This window comes from Elaeis guineensis, chromosome 2, assembly GCF_000442705.2.
Source record: "Elaeis guineensis isolate ETL-2024a chromosome 2, EG11, whole genome shotgun sequence".
NCBI classification, from domain to species: Eukaryota; Viridiplantae; Streptophyta; class Magnoliopsida; order Arecales; family Arecaceae; genus Elaeis; species Elaeis guineensis.
Genome location: NC_025994.2, coordinates 115,736,706 through 115,757,607, shown reverse-complemented (window position 1 = coordinate 115,757,607; position 20,902 = coordinate 115,736,706). Strand labels below are relative to the sequence as shown.

Below are 20,902 nucleotides of genomic sequence, written 5' to 3'. Positions count from 1 at the left end.
AGGATAAGAAGCAACTGATGTGTTCGTAGTGAACTGTATGTATCAATGATGTCAATGATCATTCCTGAACCCATGATCCCATGATTCACATCAGAGTATTTAGGGGAACACCAGCCTTCTTTCCCAGGAATGCTCTAAACGCATATGCGTCTAATATCCTTCGCCCACATCCTCAACTGCTTCAGAGAGGGCTCAAGAGGCCTCGCCTAAAATGAAAGGGCCGATGGGTCATAAAATCGTTGTTCTTCTCCAACCACACATTCCCTCGCCTCTGCTCTTCCATCGTGTCCGTACCAAAACTCAATAAAAATTCCAGATATGCAGCCTTGTCCTGTCCCATACCGGTCTTCATATATTCACCACACGAAACTGGGAGTCCAAATCCAAGAACCCCCCCCCCCCCCCCCAGATTTAAACCCTAGAATCCTTACGAAACTGGGAGTCCAAATCCAAGAACCACATCCAATCACTACAATCAGTCAGTGATCAATCCAAATAGGCCCATATTTCAGTATTCTCCAATCTACATGAATCATGGATCAGGTTCACTATAATATCATTTATAACAACTTAGGATTTTGTCCAAAAGTCTATCTAAATGACCTTACTTACGTTTCTTAGTACACGATACGAAACTAAAGATATACCCATACGGAACCTCGTAATTCTCACCTGTCCTGGACCAGCTTAAGAGTGCAAGATCCATCGGAATTGAACCCATCATTGAGGATAACTTTCTTTCTTTCCTATACTATTTATTTATTTATCATAACACTGGCTGGTCCACCATTCTATTTCATGATTGTGAAACAAACCAAAAGTGAGTCGTATTAGTTCCAACCTGACCTAGTGGAATATTAAAAAAAAAAAAAAAAGGAATGCGCCAGAGACGATTGAAATCCACAAGAAATCTAGATTCTGGGTCAGGTTTTCCAGGAGTATCGGAATTGATGGAGCATTGTCGCTGGTGAATTTGGGCTGTGGCTATTCGGAACTCAAAACTCCGATGCAGGTAAGCACCACAGGAGCAGACCAAATCCAGCAGCCATGTGAGCTTGCGAAATCCGTTGATGGGGCTTCTGGATCCGCTCCACGCTGCAATAACGCTCATCCGCACCTCAATATCTAAATTCTTTCATTTGAACGTAGGTTAGGATGTTTCTCACCAAATTAGACTAGTACTGGATCGAAGCTTTGGATCCCCGGTTAGGCTCACTTCGCTAACTCTGACCGGTCTGAAAACTACAAAGTGAAGTTTAAGCAAAAACCTGTTTGAACCTGGCTCCCTAAATCTAAGCTAACATAGCTTAAATCAACTCACCTCAATAAGATTCCTGTTGACCCGAACCAGTACCTCAATATACCAACTTCAGTTACGAACCTGTGTTTATGCATAGCAATTCCCACTGTTCGGGCCCTTTGCGTTATTGCTAAAAAATAGTTGAGATTTATTTCCAAATGATTGGTAGAAAGTAACAGGTCCCCGAGCAATCAATCCACTTTTAATAAACTTGGTCAAGTTACCAAATCCACGCACCCTTTTGGATGTTCAATATTGTGCCTACCGTAATTCCTCGCTGTTGCCATAATCACAGAGAGAACATACATGACATCAGGATCCTGAGGAATGTTGGAATTGCAAATTGTAGGAGATAATAGGTTGCCTTAAAATAAAACGTTGATTTCTTTTTTGGGGAAAAAAACGAGAGAACTACACTTGAATGCTTATAGTTGTGAGGAATAATATTCAGATGTCTTCAGATAATGACCCATCTGAAAATACGTTCACAAGTTTGAACTTTTGTAATGGAAAATCTTCAGGGACTTGTCCTTGCCCTAACCTACAGAAAACCGGTTTGAGAAATTCTTTCTGCACCGTGGGCGGTGCACGTTGCGGTGATTGGTCAGCACGCAGGCCCAAACATCAGCCCCAAAAAAAAAAAATTTCCTCCAGGCCTGCACCGACACCATGGGCAGTGCGGCCACTGCCCGCAGTGCAGAAAGAATTTCTCAAACCAGTTTTACATTGTCTCTTGGGCAATGCATCATAGAAATTTTTTCAAGACCTTGACACATGCTAATAATGTTTTGACTTATAACTCATACCTAAATCGCCGTCAATGCCAAAAAAAAAAAAAAAATCCACATGAGTACTAATAATACCCTTCTCCTTGCACTCACTAACAAGTGATCATCCGCCAAACTCAAACATGAGGAATAGCAAATTACAATTCTAAGAAACTGTTCCCATAAAACTTGGTGATCAAGTTTTTGTTTACAAAGCTATCTCGATAATTATGCATTTTCTCAGTAAATCATTATGTAATTACACAATTGCTTCAAGTTTTTCGATGCTTCTATAAGAAGATAATACAAGGTTATAAATTATGCAGGAAAAAAACCCACCACGCTGGTCATATGAAGGCAACGTTACATGAGTTTTCTGAATCGTGTATGTTTTGCTGCAGAGAACTCCATTTCTTCAAGCTTTCAAGTGAAAAAATATATGGTGCTGAATAATCTAAATCCAAGAAAAGAGCATATATACGGCTGTATGCAAGTACATATGGATGGGATTGACTAAATTACATCTGGTTGTAAATTTCAACTATAGCTATCTCCATGGTAAATGGCTACTGCAGGTACGCTTTTCAGAAGTGGATTCGTCCAAACCATCTAAACATCCTGATTGTCTTATTTTCATTTTTATGACTTTGGCATCTTATTTCATTAACTAATTTACCCCCCACCCTGCCAAAAAAAGAAAAAAGAAAAAAAAAACTCCATCGAAAAATCTATCTACAAACAAAAAGACAGCTTCCAAAATAGAGATTGAAAAAAGGAAAAAAATTACTGCCTGGTCATGACATGCAAATTTAATATAGAGATTTGATACAGCGCAAGTCATGCAAGTGCAATTAGTTTGCCACCGTTTAATCATCTTGCATTATCAAATTGCAATATCTTGAAAGCTGATTCTATAAAATAATGATTTGGGTCATTATTTATGGTAAAAGGGGACCCATTCAAGCATTTTAAACGCATACCTAGCTTTTATACGATAGTTCAACAACCTCCAGCTTCATGGATTTAGTTTCACCTGATAAAGATCATTCCAGATAAATATTTTATTTTTGTGCTAAAAGATCTATTTTCTCAAATCAAAAGCATAGTCATCATATTGGCACAAATGAGTTCCAGATACACATCAAATACCACAACAATGACATGTATTCTGAATAATTGATACAGATTAGTCCTGATGTTTTAAACTCGATGCTCATGAAGATTGCATGACACTTGCACATTATTGTTGTTGTTGACAATTTGATCTATTCTAGTTTTTGTCATGTACGGAACTGCCATTTGATCTGTTTTTGAAGTACTTTCAGTCCCAATTTCACGGACGGTGACATGCATTTTCGAGGCCAACAATGAATGCGCAAATAACTATAGTAAGAAGAGTCATATACAAGGGGAATCATGCTAGGTTTTTTGGCCTGACCAACCAGCACATCTTTATAGGGGTCGTGGATGGGCCATGCAGATTGGGTCTTCAGATCATGTGCCATATTTCTCCTCTTTATTCCTCTCTGTCTTCATTTTCTTTGTTTGCGTTCAACATTTTTCCCCAGGCCCGTACCAATTTACTTTTCTCCTGTTTTCCAGGGATGTGTTCCAATTTTCAGTGAACAAATGGTTGAATATCAGAATTATACCCTATAAAGAGTTACAGGTTAAATTTCTAATTCTCTATTTGCATTCTTGAGTCACATCTGTTCTATTTAATCTCGCATAATTAGTACTTTCAATAGAATAAATACTTTGATGAAAAAGACAAAAACAGCAACATTTTAATTTTTGGCTGCAGGGATTTGCGGCAAACCTTTTTGAATTGTAAGATCGTATCATAAAGAAAAACCTGGTTTACGCCATTCTCAACCCTGGAACAGCTTTGAGTTCCAATTTCCACAAAAATGCAGAATTCTTCATGCCATCGATACCCTGTGGTGGTATATATTGCAAATATTGACAATCAAATTCATGCATCAGGTTGTGAGCAAAAAGCCATGGATGAATGAAAAAAAACAAATATATAAAGTCAATTTTCCAACCATGCTTGACGACATCTCACAGCCTCTTGACGGACAACCCTTTTCCGATCATCAAGAGCTTTTGATACAGCACGCAGGACCTTAAAAAAAGGATTGGAGACATGCATATTACCAATTTTAAAGGGGAAAAAAGAATATGTATGTATGTATGAATGTACGTAACATGAATTAACACCAACAAACATTGTGTGACAATGAAACAGAAGCACATAATATGAATAATCAAACCAACCTGAGGCCTCATAGGATAGATCCTTGCATGAGGAAGGGCTGACATGGCTACAAGACATTGAATTGCTGTCTCCCGAACAAGCTAAGACAATAAAAAGAAGTTTCTGACAATTCAGCTAAGACAATGGAGCAAGTTAAAAGGAAAGTAGGGCAACAAGGCTCGGATCTAACATGCCTCATCCTACAGCAAAAAACTAAAAAAAAAGAGTTTTGAGTAGGTTCATTCTGCACAAATAAAGGATTCCATACAGCATCTCAATAATTTAGCCACGCAAGTTCATAAAATTTTTCATGTGTGCATGTGCTGGATTTGGGTGGTAGGAAGATTCTAGGAACATAAGTAAAAGAAAACATAGAACTATTTGAAATTTTGGGATATCTGTAAAATATTTTGTCCTTATGAAACTGGCTTGCAAGATTATAAAATAATCAGTGTCAGACCCACAGTTTACATCTTCAACTTAAAATTCCAAGGAACTGAATGATTATTGAAGCTTACAACCTCTGGTGATCACAAGCATTTATGACATCTTTTTTAGAAGATTGACAAGTACATCTCAGTCCAAAAAATTATAATCCTCACCCCCGCCCCCAAACCTCTGGGGCCAAGTTTTCTTTTATCTGAAGACATGGTAATGCATCACTATATTTCATAGAAGTCTTAAAATCATAATGTTAAATATCTTGTTTTTGCCAATGAAACCAGAAAAACCAGAAATGATCTACAATAAAAGAAAATCCAGAAATAAGGGTATCATCATCTCATTCATCCACAGGAAGAAAGGTCAAACAGGTTTCCATGGCACTTGCAGCCAAGCAAGAAACTGATAAACAAATAGTGCTACAAGGAAATATGTGATGTTAAGTGGTATAGTGTTGGTGTTAACCAGGACATGTTTGCCCTATGGGAAAAGAGTAGGGATCCATTTTCACAAACAAAAATACATTAAATACAGATTAGACAATATATCATATTTTACAAATTCATAAGTTTAACGATACAAGATATTACCATCATATGGGGATAGAAAATCAGTCTGATGAGGTCACTTATAACAGTATTGATGTTCTCTATGATGGCTTCTTTTCCTGTATTCACATGCAAAAACAACACAGATCACAAGAACATCTAGGCGATAATTACATGCAAGAAGCAGCACCAAGAATGTAAAGTAACTATTTGAGAATACAATTCACTACTCAGATTTACATAAACTCTCTCTAGCAATTTTGTATTCCATACAAAATCTTCTAAAGAAATCCATGTTTTTGTTTAATCAAACAACTGGTAATTTACCAAATCAGAACCACGAACACCATGGTCCAGATGTCCTAAACTAAATACTTGTGCTTTCTTGATAACTGCATAAAATGATGTTCAAGAGATGCAGTCATTATGGAATTCGCCTTATGTGATCATCTACAGCTTTTTCCTGTTAATTTCAGGAACCATAGCAATGCCCACCTTTCCATAAAAAAATAAATAGCTTTTATGACAAAGTCATATGGAATTTGATCAGAACCTGCCATTGCAGGTCAAGGGGAGTGCCTCATCACAAATGGGGAGTGGAAATATTGGTTTTATATATATATATATATATATATATATATATATATATAGAAGATCAAGAACGATATTTTGACAAGCAACAAAAACATACTTTACAGAGTCATAAAAGATAGTCGGATCGATGTCAGAGTCCTGAACATAGTTTAGAGCAGTACAAGAAGAATGCAGCGATGTGTTCCAATATGTTAAGGATTTCATTCAACCATCCTGCTTATGATCTTCTAAAACCTAGGTCTCTCATTCCATCATTAAGCTAATGTTCTTCATGTAGTATTCATTTCAAACAGATGACTGAAATTCCTCCAAACTTCCACTTGTTGTGCATACATTGGGGATCTCTAGCTCTTACCCAAGGAGTCCCAATTACCATGCTTAGCTTTAAATCTGCCTCACCAACATTTATTAGAGAAAACCTTTTGATTTTTTGATGTCTTATTTAATACAGGGGATAGCAGCTAAATATACAAATTAATTATCCAGGCCCCACAAAAAACATGGTTTTCAGATTTCCTCTCTTTTGAGATCACATTTGTTCAGCATTTAGCAAGTAATTCTTAGTCATTGGCTTAGTCATCATGTAACATAAAATAAATTACAGAAACATATGCATGCACCGACAGAAACATATGTAACATACAAATCCAGCCACTGGCCCATGTATGCACCTGCACAAAGATGAAGAAATCTAGAAGTGTCTGAATTTACAAGATAACAGTTTAACATTATTGCTTTCTGCCAAAGATGTGTCACTTTTTTTTTATTATTATTTTTGAAAATAGGTTGGTTGTTCACCACCGCTCTGGTTTGAACGTGGCAACTCTCAGTAGGAGAGGAAGGTACCAACCAGCTGAGCTAGCAGCTGTCGGTAAGATGAATCACAGCTTAAACAGCTACTGATAGCCATAATACAAGAATGTACTAATCTCACCATTATCATCCATCAGGATCCCAGATAGGACCAGCAGCAGGCTGTATATTAGATCTTTATTCAGAACATCCTCACTTAACATGGCTAAGCTATCCATCAATGAAGGTAGGATCTGCAAAAAGATCAATTAAAAGTCTATCGATAACCAAATATTAGATAAATTTGCTAAAAGAAAATCAAAGCTTTTGGCTTCCAAAGCAAACCTTCTTGGCTTCAGCAACTACTGCAGCTAGTGGAGCATCCGATATAACATGCGCAAAAGCTCGATATAATGCCACTCTGAAATTATGTTTCAGTTTAAGTAATTTCATTCCAACTCAGGGCAACTCATTGAGAATACAAGATTTTGTGTCCATGTAAAAGGACCAACACTCCATGGCTTACTTCAAAGAAAACAAAAAATGTAATAGTCTTGCCACTTGCCAGGCTATCAATAATGTGATTTTTTTTCCTTGAATAAGTTAATCAAACTTCTAAAGAATAAATGATGCAGTCCAAAAGCAACTAGAATCTTTTGTGCTTTGTTGTAGAAAACCATCTTCAACAATGCAGATTATATGGTATTTGCAATATAAAATATGAGTTTCCATGGCTTCTGGAGTAATAGAGTTGGGATTTTTAACCAATTTTATCCTAGCCAATTGCTAGCTCATCCGTATAATGTTTGCTATACCGGTAGGTACCGTTCCATATTGGTAGTGAATTGGAACATCTCTCATACCGTACTGACACTCCATATGCTTTCTATCTCATACTATATCATATATCGATACTGTAATAGGATGATACCAGTATGGGGTTCGATACTGAGATGCAAGTTGCATATAAATAGCCAAGAGGATATTGAACCAAATAAAACAATCCACCTCTTTTCCTTTTTCTAATGTTGATAAATGGTTAAATAGTTTATGACCTGAAAGTTTGCCATGCTAGTGCGTACCATACTGCATCAGTACTTAAGATTTGGTACAAGAGACATTATGCATTGAACCGATCCCCGTATTGGATGTATTGACACTATATTGAGATATAGGTATAGGGATTGGTACTAAAACAACGGACCATTTCCAAACTAAGGTTCGTCATCCCAGTATCACATTGGTACCATGCTACTACAATGTTGATATGCCCAATATGGGGATGGTTCAGCATATCAAAACTAGGTATACTTCCCGTACTAAGTCTAGGTACAATACCACTATGGTATGATATGCCTGCTATGGGATGGTATGCATCGATATGGCAAACCTTGCTCCAAACAAAAAACAATCAACTCCCCAATCATTAGCTCCAGTCCTGCTTTTAGTCCAATCAGCTCCAGTAAAGAACATCTAAAAACTCATTTAGTCTAAGGCTGTAGTGATAGAAAGCAAAGAAAATCCATCTCACATAAAATTGACACTGGAATGAGACAATATTTTGAAACATGTCCATAATTTATGAACATACATGTATAGACATGTACATACCAACAAATTGGTTTCACTAATATACAGCTCACTATAATAATTTAATAGTTTCTGGGATTAATGCATCTAAAATAGCCAAGATTTATCCCCTCAAGAAAAAAAGAAAAATTCGACACAGAACATATTGTCATGGGTTAACATCTAGTGTCATCCAGTGACCAAGGGTCTAATACATACATATTTAAATTGTCCTGCAACATGGTTAGTATTCCCATAGTCTGATCAAAACCTACCAACACAACTTAACCTACCAATGGCCAATCTAAGAAGCATGGATTGCTACATTGCCGAGGCAAAAGAAGTCTATGAAATATGCAATTCTCACTGTGTTTGTAAGGCACTAATTTTAATGCTTAAGGGTCTTACTAGACAAAAAACGCTATCAATCATAAAGCATTAAATACATGCATGATTAGATTTTTCTTTCTTAGAAAAAACTGTATCCAGTTTCCACATATGAAACTGAAGAACAGAGAGATCTAAACATAAGTGATCTTAAAGAAACCAGCATCATCTTTTACTATATTTGTCAAACATGAATATCATTCACATTCAGAAAGTTAGGCCAAAGAAATAAATCTCTTGTGCAAGGAGATTCAGGTGCCCCAATAATACTCCCAAAATAAGATTTTTAAAAATAGGGGGAAACCTACAAAAAAAAAAAAATCAGAAAAAAGCAATGAATCTAAATATATAATAAACCAATATTGCACCTATGTATTAGTCCATGCAAAACTAGCAACATTAAAATTAATCTAGTATATGCAGTAAATTGTTTTTCATGCCACATTCTGAACAACTTGAATTGACCAATATAGAATAACTCACATAAAATAGAAGAACAACTTCCGGTCAAACTAATCATATATGCTAAGCTCCTCTTAGCCCTACAGTCTTTCTCCTTCCCAAATGTTGCCAAATGATTCAAGACCTGAACTGAAAGAGAACTACAAACAAAGCTTTCCGACTTGACTTTATCGGAGTGCTCAACCTGGGATCCCATCCCTCAATCGTCTTAGCACCTCCGACTGCAGTTCCACCTCATGGAAACCGGACCATGGATCTGAAGCCAGCCAGTAACCAACCCGGCCCGCCCAGGACTTACATCCGGCCCGCCCAGGACTTACATCCCATGATGCCCTGCCAACTCCTCAAAATCTATATTTTTAACTGAAAGAGGTTCTGACTGAATTACTGATCCAGAGAGAGCAAAGACTAACAGTGAGGCTACTTTCATAAGGTGGACAGGGCTATTCCTTTGTATTCCTGCTTCAGTAAATGACAAAGGAAGAGGGTTGGTATTCTCATCAAGGTTTGTCTGATCGCTGAGCTATTCTTCGCTCCTGGCAAACCATTATGTGTACCGTCTGCTCTTCATGAAAGAGCCGACTTTTGTATCATTGAACCGCCTAACCCAAGTAGCTGGCGGCCATTATTACTAGACTTTAACCACATTAACAAATGACAAGAAACATAATTACTATATCTACTGAAATGAATTCAAACGACCCAGAAACAAAAAAAATAAATACATAAAGAGTTAGTGAAAAGGCTAATAATACCTCATACTTGACGAGCAAGATTGTTTGATTGATGAGAGCAGGACAGGCATCATGCTTGAGAAGAAACGTTGTTTATAAAGTGGTCTTATCATTGCATGGAAATTTTTATTCAAGCAAACTTCTGAATCACTCAGAATTACATGGAATGCATCTGCTGCAGATGTTGCTAGAGAAGTATGCACATCCAGGCTATCACCACTTCCAGATGCATCAGAGTGTAATTCCTTATATGGATTTGAAAGCAAATATTGTAACAAAAGCATTGCTATTTCCTTTACTTTTTCATGTCCTCTCATAAGCAGACCTTTTCCAATCCATGCCAATCCAACCACTGCATTACTCTGAAAAGAACTGTTGTTGTTTAAGAGACATAAACAACTAAGCATTCTCTCATCCTTGTTCAGGAGATCAGACTTTCCCAAATTACTACTGCTTTGGACACTCAATAAACTCCTCTCAAGAATCATTTCAATTGCTTCATCCAATGTATAAGCATTTGGCACTTCTGATTTATCAATATTTACATGCCATTTGTTAACCATAGAAGCCAATGCTTGAGCTGCTGGCAGATGTCCTTTGAGTAGGAAAGTCGTAAGCACATTCAATAACAATTTTACATCTGGCAGAGGTGTTTGTGGAAGAAGCGCTATCACTACTGATGCAAAGAGAGATACAATCCATTCATCTCTCCATGATAGGTTAACAAAATCTGGAGTTACTTGTAACCCTTCTAACTTGGATGAAGAAAATGGCAATGACTCCTCTGAAAGAAAGCTCGTAGATAAAAGAACACTATAGGCTTTCCGCACGATCAAGGATTGATTTTCCTCAGCACAACCCCCAACTAGAAGCTTCATTGTCGTCATCATTCTATCAAAAAGATCCTGCAAATAAAGTATATCAATATTTTTTGCCACAAAATTATATGTTGGTTCCCATGTTGGCCACAAGGAAGTCATATTTACTGCTGAAAAAATATGGCAAATTTTGACAGCTTCAATAGTTTAAGACTGACAACAGAGCTGCGATAAGCTGGTTAAAAGTGAAAACAACTAGGAAATCAAAGTTATCCCAGCTATATGTTGTGCCAGGGCCAAGAAGGATTATTGTAGCATTGACACACAGCATTTAAAAACAGATGCAAGTAAAATAGTTAACACTAGCACTGGTTACCTGAATTTTTGCATCTTTGTCAAAAATAGTGATGCTTTCCATTTGGTTCCAGATACAGAGAGCAAACTGCATTGCAACTTCATCAAAATTACCAGAAGTGTAGCACCTGATCACATGCAGATGGTTATATCAACATGTCAACTGCCTGAAGTTCTAAAGAACTCTTACATGAGATAGTATTTAAATGTAACCATAAGAGTACTACTTTCTTGATGACAAAACCATACAGGTATTACCAGAACTGCAAACACAGATACATGTACATCCAAGCATCCATGTATATGCACATGAATGACAAGTCAGTGCTCACCGAAGTCCTTATAATTTTGCCACATGTGCAAGATAGTTATTGAATTTATGGAATGTCAAAAGAGGATGTAAAAAGAAAAATTCACATGGGATCAGCAAGCAACTCAATCAAAACAAGAAATCTTGCTGGAAAGAGGATTAGCAAAATATAAAACTATAAGACTCAAGATAATTAAGACCTAGGGGAGACATGAGCTCAAATTGACATACCTATTGGCAGTAAAGATAAATTAGTCTAAAGAGAAAGCAAAGATAAAGAGAATTAAAGATTATAGTGGTCTACCAAGCTCAATAACTGTTTGCCTCTTTTTTCTTCCATATACTGTGTTGTTATAAAAAGATCCTTTTTTTTCTTCGACATGAGGTCAAATTTATATTAGAGAATATGAACAGGTTATAGGTAGCTATTAATGGAAGATAATTTGAAGGAATGAGACTTCACAAATAAGTACATCAGAGGGAGTAGAATAGATGACTAGATGTTGAAAGTTTACTGGTTGAGGTACCAAAACAATACAAGGATCAAGAGTACAGATTTGGCCCTTCAGGTGACCTCTGAAAGCTGCAATAAGAAGATCAATTGCACTTTAACAGTAACTAAAGATTGTATCAAATTTAAATCCACATGACTTCAGGTTTCAAAATTCTTTGTTTCTTAGTTGCTAGAAGCCAGATAAAGTGCAGGAGAAGATTTGGGGTCATGTGTCAAAAAAAAAAAAGAACAAAAAAAGAGTAGATCTCCCACAGAATTGCTTAGAAAGCTGTGTGGGAGTGAATTTCTAGAGGAATCACAAAGCAGACAGCGTCCCAAGAAGTTTCACGCTAGCATATAGCTTGTTCAGCAGATATAATTCAAATCACTGGCAAATTTTCAAGACTGAATAGGAAAACTGATGAGGTAAGGACCTCAACTTAAAGTTCTAAAGGAACTAAAAAAGTCAAATCAACAAACATTTGGTGGCAGATAGAAATGAGTACCAAAATATGAGGCTAAAGGTAATACTCAATTAGATGTGGCCGCTACCAGCGACAGTGCTTATTATTTATAAGCCAGTATGGAAACAAATATCCAATCAGCTGCAAGAAGAGGCAAAAAGCTTCAGTTGGACCTAACATGGACTTTAACCATCTCATAATGAAAAAAGATCAGCTCTTACAGCTGGGGAATTAGATTTTGCATTTTTTTGGGTGGTGGTGGGGTGGAATTTTATTTGCTTCCTGGTGGACCTATGGGAACCTAAAGGATCACAACCTAATCTTAAAATTTGCTCATAATCATTCTATGTTGGAATCCTAACCTGCTAGAGAGGGGCTCATATGTGCAGCTAAATAAAGGGTAGCTGATTCAATTTTATAATAATTACTAGACTCGCCTCAACCTTATTTTGATTTGGATTTTAGTTTTGAAGACTACTGGAATCAATCCCACATGGGGTGTAATTAAGTGTTGTAAACTTGTATTACAAATGGTTGTCAATTTTTTATTCTTAAGATTGTAGATGGAAACTCCATATAGCATATTTGATGTTTCAAAGATTAATATAATTACACAGAAATGTTGTATCCATTTCACAAAACTAAATACATGAAACCATGCACCAGAAGAGATGCTTTATGGAAATTCTTAAATCATGTAGGACATAATAGTGAATATATCAATTACCACAGAAGCACCCGATTGGAGTAGCACTCAAGCAGAGGCACTAAAATCTCAGCAGCTTCAAGACGTCCTTCGACCTAAATAAGAAGCACCAGTGAGTTTCCATTCTGCCCTTCAGAGAAGGGCATTTAAAGATCATAAAAAAGATACACCTATACAACTTACGCAGACAGCCAAAAATTTGGAAAGAATAGCTTCTTCAAGCAATTTAATTACTCTTGACATGTAATCTACCCCAATAGTACCAATTTCAGAAATTGCATCCAGTTTTAGTGCAAGAGGCATGGTAGAATCATCTTGTTGAAACAAAGAAACAATCCTTTCAACAACAATTCTGTTAAAGCTTATTCCTCTATAAGAATCATGATATTTTTCAATAAATGAACCAATTTCGATCAATGCCTTCACCGATAATTTCCACAAGAATGCATCTTCAAACCTTTCAGTGGCTATTGACATGAAAATCACCAAGATATATTCATAAACATCCTCAGATGTAGGCAAGTAGCAACCTGGAAATGTTGCAAGTACCTGCAAGCCCTTTACTGAAAAAAGGAAAAAGAAAAAAAAGAAACAAGTATTATGATACAGAACATATGTACCTGATTACATCAGTATATAAGCAAAGAATGGACTAAACAGCACACAAGCATCGCTCCCTCACCATGAATTAGAGCTAATTCACAAGAAGAACACAGCAGCAAACCTTCTTTTTTTCGTTGTGCTGCCATGATCCCCAAATTTTTTAATTCTGTTAACCAGTACAAAAAGGAGGGTAAAAGCAATTATGAACTAAAATTTTTAAACCATGATAGCTGATTTAAGCTTTTCATTGCTCCAGTTGATAATGATAAAGTTAGGCATTTATATAAGGGTGTATAGGAGTATCACCTATGGCGACTGCATAAGTTACAATATTTTCATCTTCTATTTCTTCATTTCACTTGTACAAATTCAAGAACATATCATTTTCCAATTAATTATTTCTGCGTCCAAGGATGATTAACTGTATCACATGGAGAGAGCTGCTGTACAATCGACATAAAAAGTGACATGTGATTTGTTATTTGTTTTGGCGTAACATATGAGAAATCAGAAAACTCAAATTAAGCTGTGTTACAAAATCACATAGCTTACCAAGCTACAATTTTTCATCAAAAATAGATAAAAAATTGATTAATGTGGCCTGAAAAGCAACTTGATGTACCCTTACTTGAAGAGAAATTGGTGCTCTAAACAAAATAACATCTAAAGAAAGTATTTTTTTTACATCTCTGGAAGAAAAGTGCAATATCATCAATTTCAAAAGCATGCAAACATGTCATATACAAAATCAAGCCTACACTACAAAGGTCCCAGATGACAGGACATGTTCTTTCAGAAATTCTGTATATGGATACAAACTTAAGCAAGCTGATCATCATATATAAGATCAACCACCAAGAAATCCTTGAAGGTGTACTTGAGGCGCAACGAACAATGAAAAGAAGATAGGTTTTTACAAGTTTCTTATCTTCATGAAGCATGCACTAAAGGTACAGAAGAAAAGAAAGTAAAAGTTTTACCCTCATAAATGGCATGTTCATGGCCAGTGTTGTTATTCACAAGTTCAGAGCTCCTAGCTCCCATCAAAGCTGATCCAAGAGCATGAGCTAATGGACCAGAGAAATGTTGGAGCATGCACCACCAGCCATCTTGCACTGTAATAACTTGAGGTGAGAAGTCTTGAGAAGTCAATATCAATTCCCTAAATGAAGCAAGGAGTTGAATGCAGAGATAAAGCGCTCCAAAATTCAAGCTACTAGTTCCATTGTTTGTATTGCAACCATTAGATGAGCTGCTTGCAGAAATTTCCAAAATATTCATCAAGCGAGGAAAAAATTTTTGAAATACCCTTGTGCAGCCAGACATGGAGGCTTTTGATGAGACTGATAAGATATTTCCAACAGCACTCAGTTGGCGTCGACTTTCAATGGATATGCCTGTACCAGTTCCTTCATTGCTAACAAGCCCAAACTTCATCTCAATATCTTCATCTTCAACAATAAAACTCAGAATAGGATTTTTCTCTAGAGAGTCTAAATGCAAAATAGCTGTTTGCAGACAAATTAGAGCTTCTTTTGCAATCTGATTTTCCTCAGATTCCATATTTCCAGCCAACTCTGAAGTCGAAAATAGAGTTTTGTGTGGTGAATGGTTCAAGATCACATCTTTTAAATTAGACCAAATAGCTTTAGCATGCTTGATCATTCTATCAGTTCCATAGTGCTGTATGCAATTGTTAAGATACTTCAAAGAATCAAGCTGTAAACATTTGAACTTATCAAATTATGCACTGGGCCATCAGCTCAAATTTACGTAATAGAAAAGGAAGTTTATTGAGATCAGTTAACATCATGAATGATAAAACAATATTACAAACCTTAGCTAATGGAAGAGAAGAGGAAAGTTTCTCAAGCAGCAGTGGGATCGCAAATGGCTCAAAAAATGGAGTTGAACAGAAGGCATGCTGCAACACACACAACCGGATAAGAGACATATAGGAAGTTGCTTATAAGCAAACTTAATATTAGAAACACACAACTTATAGCGACTACATACAATCTTAAAGTATAAACAGCATGCCCAAAGTAGGTAGCAAATTTTTAGACTAATTGCAACTCATGACAAAGCATTTTGGTTTTTCTACTGCTCCCAGCCATTAAATCTGAAGTGAATACATTAATCATGAAAGTAAAATACATGCAATTACATTTATTTTGTTAGTAAGACATATATTAATACTTTGCCATGATATAGTTCCACAGACCATATACTTACTTTTATGTTTGTTTTACATCTAAGAATTCCAAGACCTTTATCTTAATTAAATTTGTAAATAAGCACAGATATATCAACCATCATAATATTCAGCTTTAATTCTCTCTTAATCATCTATATAGAAAAGTCATGTTCCCAGTAGGTAGCACAGGCAGGTACCTAATTCTTTGTTTTAAATGGGAAACAAGTAAAAGGTCATGATATGGGTCATCAAAGAAGTCTTCCCATATGAAGTTCAGTGATAGAAATAAAACTAGCCACCGTAGCATGCCAGCCAGTTCAGTTGGTAAAGTCATTGGGTGTTTAATATCAATACCGGCATTTGATCCCACCCCTCACCCTGATTTCGTCCAAGAAAAAATTCACCACCAATGACAATAAAAATTAGGCACAAAAGGAGACTCAGATCTCTTAGAAAACTTGCTCCAGCTTGTCAGTATGGACCTTTTTACCCATCTAATATGTTGGATACTTATGTGCCCCAAAAGGTAGAGTGCTTTAATTGGAACCATGACATCCATCATGCTTAAAATGGATGACTTCCTAGAATGCAGTCAAAAAATGATAATAAAACAACACCTCCAATAATGCATGAAACTTCACCTATCTCTCTAGAAACAATGACAACACAAAACCAAACTAGGTGGCACCACCATTTTGGGATGGGTCAGCCTAAATCTTGAATTAGCTCCACTGGGAAGATGTAACCAGTCCAGAGGATGTTAATAGAGGTGCCACAAGATTATCGCTTTGTCTGCCAATTCTTCCCCCTTTGGAACAAAACCTTAAAAACGGACAAGGTTTGTGCTAAAAAAATATGCATACCTTGGCAAGAAGCCAGTTCAATTATTCTTACTGTACTTTCATCTGCTAGAGCAATATTATTAATTATTATGATTTTCTAAAACATTAACTGAAATACATCAGTTACTTGTCCGTAGGTTCAGTTCTTACATCAAATCAAAATTTTTCGCCAGATTCAATTTTGAGGTATGATAAACATTACATGAGCTCCAACTCAAAACCAGAAAAGTCCAAAAAAATAAGGTAAAATAAAATAACAGCTATAGGACTCCTCAAAAGAGAACTTGGAAATTGAAGACCTGCAAAAAGGCTTCAAATAGCAATCAAAGTCCAAGCTTTGTGTAGCAAAATTCATAACATATCTACAAAGAAATTGGACATACAACTAAACAACTTATTCGCTACTTGGAACAAAATAAAGAATTTATAACCCTTACAGCACGAAAGTCCTTAAACCACCCATATAGAATAAACCACCTCGGCAAGAACCACCATAAGAGCTTTTAAAATGGTAGCAGGCATAGATCCGAAGTCCTTAGAACAATTCATTCTAAAGAGAATAAGAAGAACAACTGTCTCAAGGCTTCTGCTAAGAATGCCTAAGATTGACTTATATATAGCAGCAAAAGTATAAGACAGATATAGATGGTACAGTTTATTGATGAAAAACAAAAAAGCAGCTTTGGCTGAGGATGATCTAGTGAAGGCAGATAAGAGATAACCAACCATAATACACTCAATAAAAGGCTAGACAAGTGGGTCATGAGAGGACGCAAATCGGGAGCAGGGAAAACCAGGAGAGGATGCAAGGAACACAGTCATCCTCTGTAGAAAAGAAACTCCCTTTTCTTTAGAAAGCAAAAAAGAAAGAAGATATTCCTAAGGCATGGATCAACTACTTCATTACAGGGGCTAAGAAAATTTGTACACAACCTCACATCAAACTCAAAAAGGCGCACGTGCACACACACACACAAACAGAGAGAGAGAGAGAGAGCCAAGCGAACCTGTGAATTAGAAGAAACATAAGAGATGGACAAGCCAAATAGTATCCGGAGGAGAGCATTTTCTTTCAACTTCTATAGATGGATTATAGATATCATGGATGAAATGATTACAAATACAGAAAGTTTGGGATGATTAAAGTAATTCAACATGAAGATAATGAACAACAGTGCCAACAATGCCACATGGATCATAAGTAGGATGATATTAAGGATTCATGTACATGAATATAAGTGTAATTACAATACTGAGAGCGATATATGATATGAAGCTATAAATGATACGAATATGTACATTAACAGAAGAGCCACATATGAATTATTTAATAATAAATCACCAATTTAGATGGTGTAGGCATGTGCAACAAAATCATGATGATGTCCGTGCACCAGGAGAGCCTTGGATTAATATAAGATGTAACCCACAATCTGCAAACTGTCTGAAAGAAGGATTTTAGAAAGCATCGTTTCAACAATTAAAAATTTGACCTGAAACTACTAAACCAATGTTCAAGTTTTTATTAAATCCGAATTCAGAACAACAGTGACCAATGACATACCACCTGACTGCACTACATATTCTCACTAAAGTAGTGTCGCTGTTTTAGTCAAAGAAGCATATCAATTATAATACTACCAAGCATGGACAATCATGAAATCTATCAAGTGATAAGCTGTAACAATTACTTATGAAACAGATTAATCTCCAACACAAGGAGAAAGCACAACTGCCTCAGCCAAAGCCAGGGCTAGAAATGGCCCTAGGCCATGCTTTCATCTTAGTCTGAACAGATTGGGGTCGTGCTTCAGCCTAGAATATAAAGCCCAAATTAGTTTCAGTTTAGATTCGGTAAAGCCTTCACTCAGCCTGATCCCGACCCAAGCTTAACCCAATGCACAAACCAGACCCTACACATCTACCCTAAACCAGGTTTCCTAACCCCCCAACCCCATGGCATTTTATGGCCCATCCCCCCTCCTCATCTTCCTCCTTTGTCACCTTCCCCTCCATCACCTCCACCCCCTCCAACTATTGCCACCCTAAGCCTTCTTTATCATCAATCCTCCTCCTCCACCAACCCCTCCCCCTCTCCCCCTCTTTCTGCTCCCTCTACTCCCTCCCCTTCATCCACTCCACCCTCTTCTCCTTCCTTGCCTCCCTTCTCTCCTTCACCCTCTTTCCTTCACTGCCATCCCCCAAAACCTAGTTCCTGCCTTCTTTCTCTCAAAATCCTAACCCCAACCTCCTCCCTCTCCCTCCTCCACACACTCGCCACCAAGTCCACCCTCCGCACCCTAGTCTTCCTCCTCTGCTTCCACCACCTCTACTACTGTGGCCAGTAGCATCCCACCCTCACTGACCTCTCCAGCACCCTTCATCTTCCAAGACTGCTCAACTTTTTGAGTTAGGCCTAGTTGGGTGTCAAGTTAAGATTGGATTCGGGCTCAGGTCAAATTAATATAGCTTTTTTGGGCTTAGGCTAGGCCTGAAGCTAAGGGAGGAAAAAAATCAGCCAAGCTCGAGCAAGGAGGCAGCCTGACCTGGCCCAGCCCATTTTAGCCCTAGCTCAAACAAAGGGAAGCTCACAAGGAAGTGAATTACAAGATCCATCTGTCTGCCACTATAATAATTATTTCATGATGCTACAAATATAATTCTAATAATGTAATGACTAATGAAGATGTCAGTGATCAAATTATTGCCAATAAAAGCGAATACTTCAATTTCATGCTTGCGAAGCAAAAATGATTACAAATACTTATTTAAAAACCATTTCTTAGTCAATTTTCTAGGCAAATGGGGAAGGAAAAAAGCAAATTGTCTGTGACATTGCTACTTTGCGTGCTTTGCTTGGATGCAAACTTTACTAGCTAGAATGACTTCAATTTACAGAAAAATCAAAGAGCTACTACATAAAATTCAGCCAGACCAAAGAAGATAAGAAGACATACCATAAGTGCCATAGAAAGCTCTTCCCTTGTAATGTCTAAATCATCACTTCTTGGCTGAAAATAATAATAATTATGGCAACGATGTTCAATAAACTTATATTTATTCAACCAACGGATGAAACAAGAAACCAAATCACAATGCAACAGCAAGAAATTAAATGTGAGCATCCCATTACTAGAATGACCAAATGGAGCCACATGCCTGCATACTAGCACATAGGTACATGCATATGCATATTAATGGATATATATATATAAACGCATGGTTATTTGTAAGTACATAGGATACATACACATACATGCACATATTCATGCATGCATGAACATATGCTGTATGCACATATGAATATAGAGTATAGATAGTAAACCACAGAGACACAATGATAACAAGATTTCAAGTAAGGGCATATATCAATGAAATGAATTAACATATGACATAGAAATAAAAAAATCAATGTTAAAGGAGGTAGCATTTTAATTGAAACTATGCTAAAATGCAGTCCAAAAGAGACAAATTACACACTTAACTACTGTAAAGGTGATTGATTGTCAAATAGGGAAAGAAACTAACTTCAATGTAAACAGAAATACATAACAGCCCCAAAACCGTATTGATACATACAGCTGAAAAAAAGTAAAAGACTATTAATATTGCAATCAAAGTTTAAACTTTAAAGCATCTTTAAAGATGCATCACAAAGTGTGCCACAACTCACAAGAAGCAGCATGAATCCTACATTTAGAATCCCAATCCGAATTTATGACATGTTGAAGACTTTGACAATCAACATTAACATCACCAGTATCAAAAATTTATGACTGATATGTACAGCAACATAATCAGACTAGACATCTACTTGGTTAGGGGAACAGGTTACTGGGTCACCGGTTCAACTGATGGGTCAACTAACTAATAATTAAAATTTAGATAAATACTAGTAATATATTTATGAAAAATAACATAGGAGATTTACAAATGAAAATATCTATCGAGAATATACTTAATAATTACATGAATACATGTAGAAATAACTGTACTCTGCATTTTAAATTTCAATAAAACGTGTGGTTGGGCATGTGCTAATACAAAAAATTACATAACCCTAATATTTTAATTTGAAATAATACATGTTCATCTTAGTTAAATAACTAAGTTTAGTCAAAATGAATGTTTGACCAAAAGTACATGATGCAAATTGCAAAAAGCTATACTAAAGGCATTCCAATGTGAAATAAAAATGTTAAAAAAAATGAACTGGCATTTTTTCTTGTTACAAAATGATAAAAACTTCAACACTTCAATG

General features: G+C 36.5%; 1 protein-coding gene across 6 annotated transcripts in view; it reads right to left on the bottom strand.

The window, feature by feature from the left end:
• Positions 1–3,151: 3,151 nt before the first annotated feature.
• LOC105040454 (MMS19 nucleotide excision repair protein homolog) overlaps positions 3,152–20,902 on the bottom strand; it is a 30,336-nt gene continuing 12,585 nt past the window's right edge. For 4 of the 6 annotated variants that reach the window (XR_012139192.1, XR_012139195.1, XR_012139194.1 and 1 more), the window contains 14 exons: positions 19,599–19,652; positions 15,440–15,526; positions 14,583–15,321; positions 13,183–13,562; positions 13,021–13,094; positions 11,049–11,154; positions 9,876–10,759; positions 7,048–7,123; positions 6,845–6,956; positions 5,359–5,435; positions 4,348–4,428; positions 4,116–4,195; positions 3,887–4,005; positions 3,152–3,658 (listed from right to left, as the gene is read on the bottom strand). Coding sequence is in view for 1 of the 6 variants with exons in the window: in XM_073252879.1 (XP_073108980.1) it covers positions 3,990–4,005; positions 4,116–4,195; positions 4,348–4,428; positions 5,359–5,435; positions 6,845–6,956; positions 7,048–7,123; positions 9,876–10,759; positions 11,049–11,154; positions 13,021–13,094; positions 13,183–13,562; positions 14,583–15,321; positions 15,440–15,526; positions 19,599–19,652 (2,766 nt within the window). In the remaining 5 variants the exon portion in view is untranslated. Of the gene's footprint in view, positions 4,006–4,115; positions 4,196–4,347; positions 4,429–5,358; positions 5,436–6,844; positions 6,957–7,047; positions 7,124–9,875; positions 10,760–11,048; positions 11,155–13,020; positions 13,095–13,182; positions 13,563–14,582; positions 15,322–15,439; positions 15,527–19,598; positions 19,653–20,902 lie in introns of all 6 variants that reach the window. The other 2 variants (XR_012139193.1, XM_073252879.1) reach the window with 2 other exon arrangements.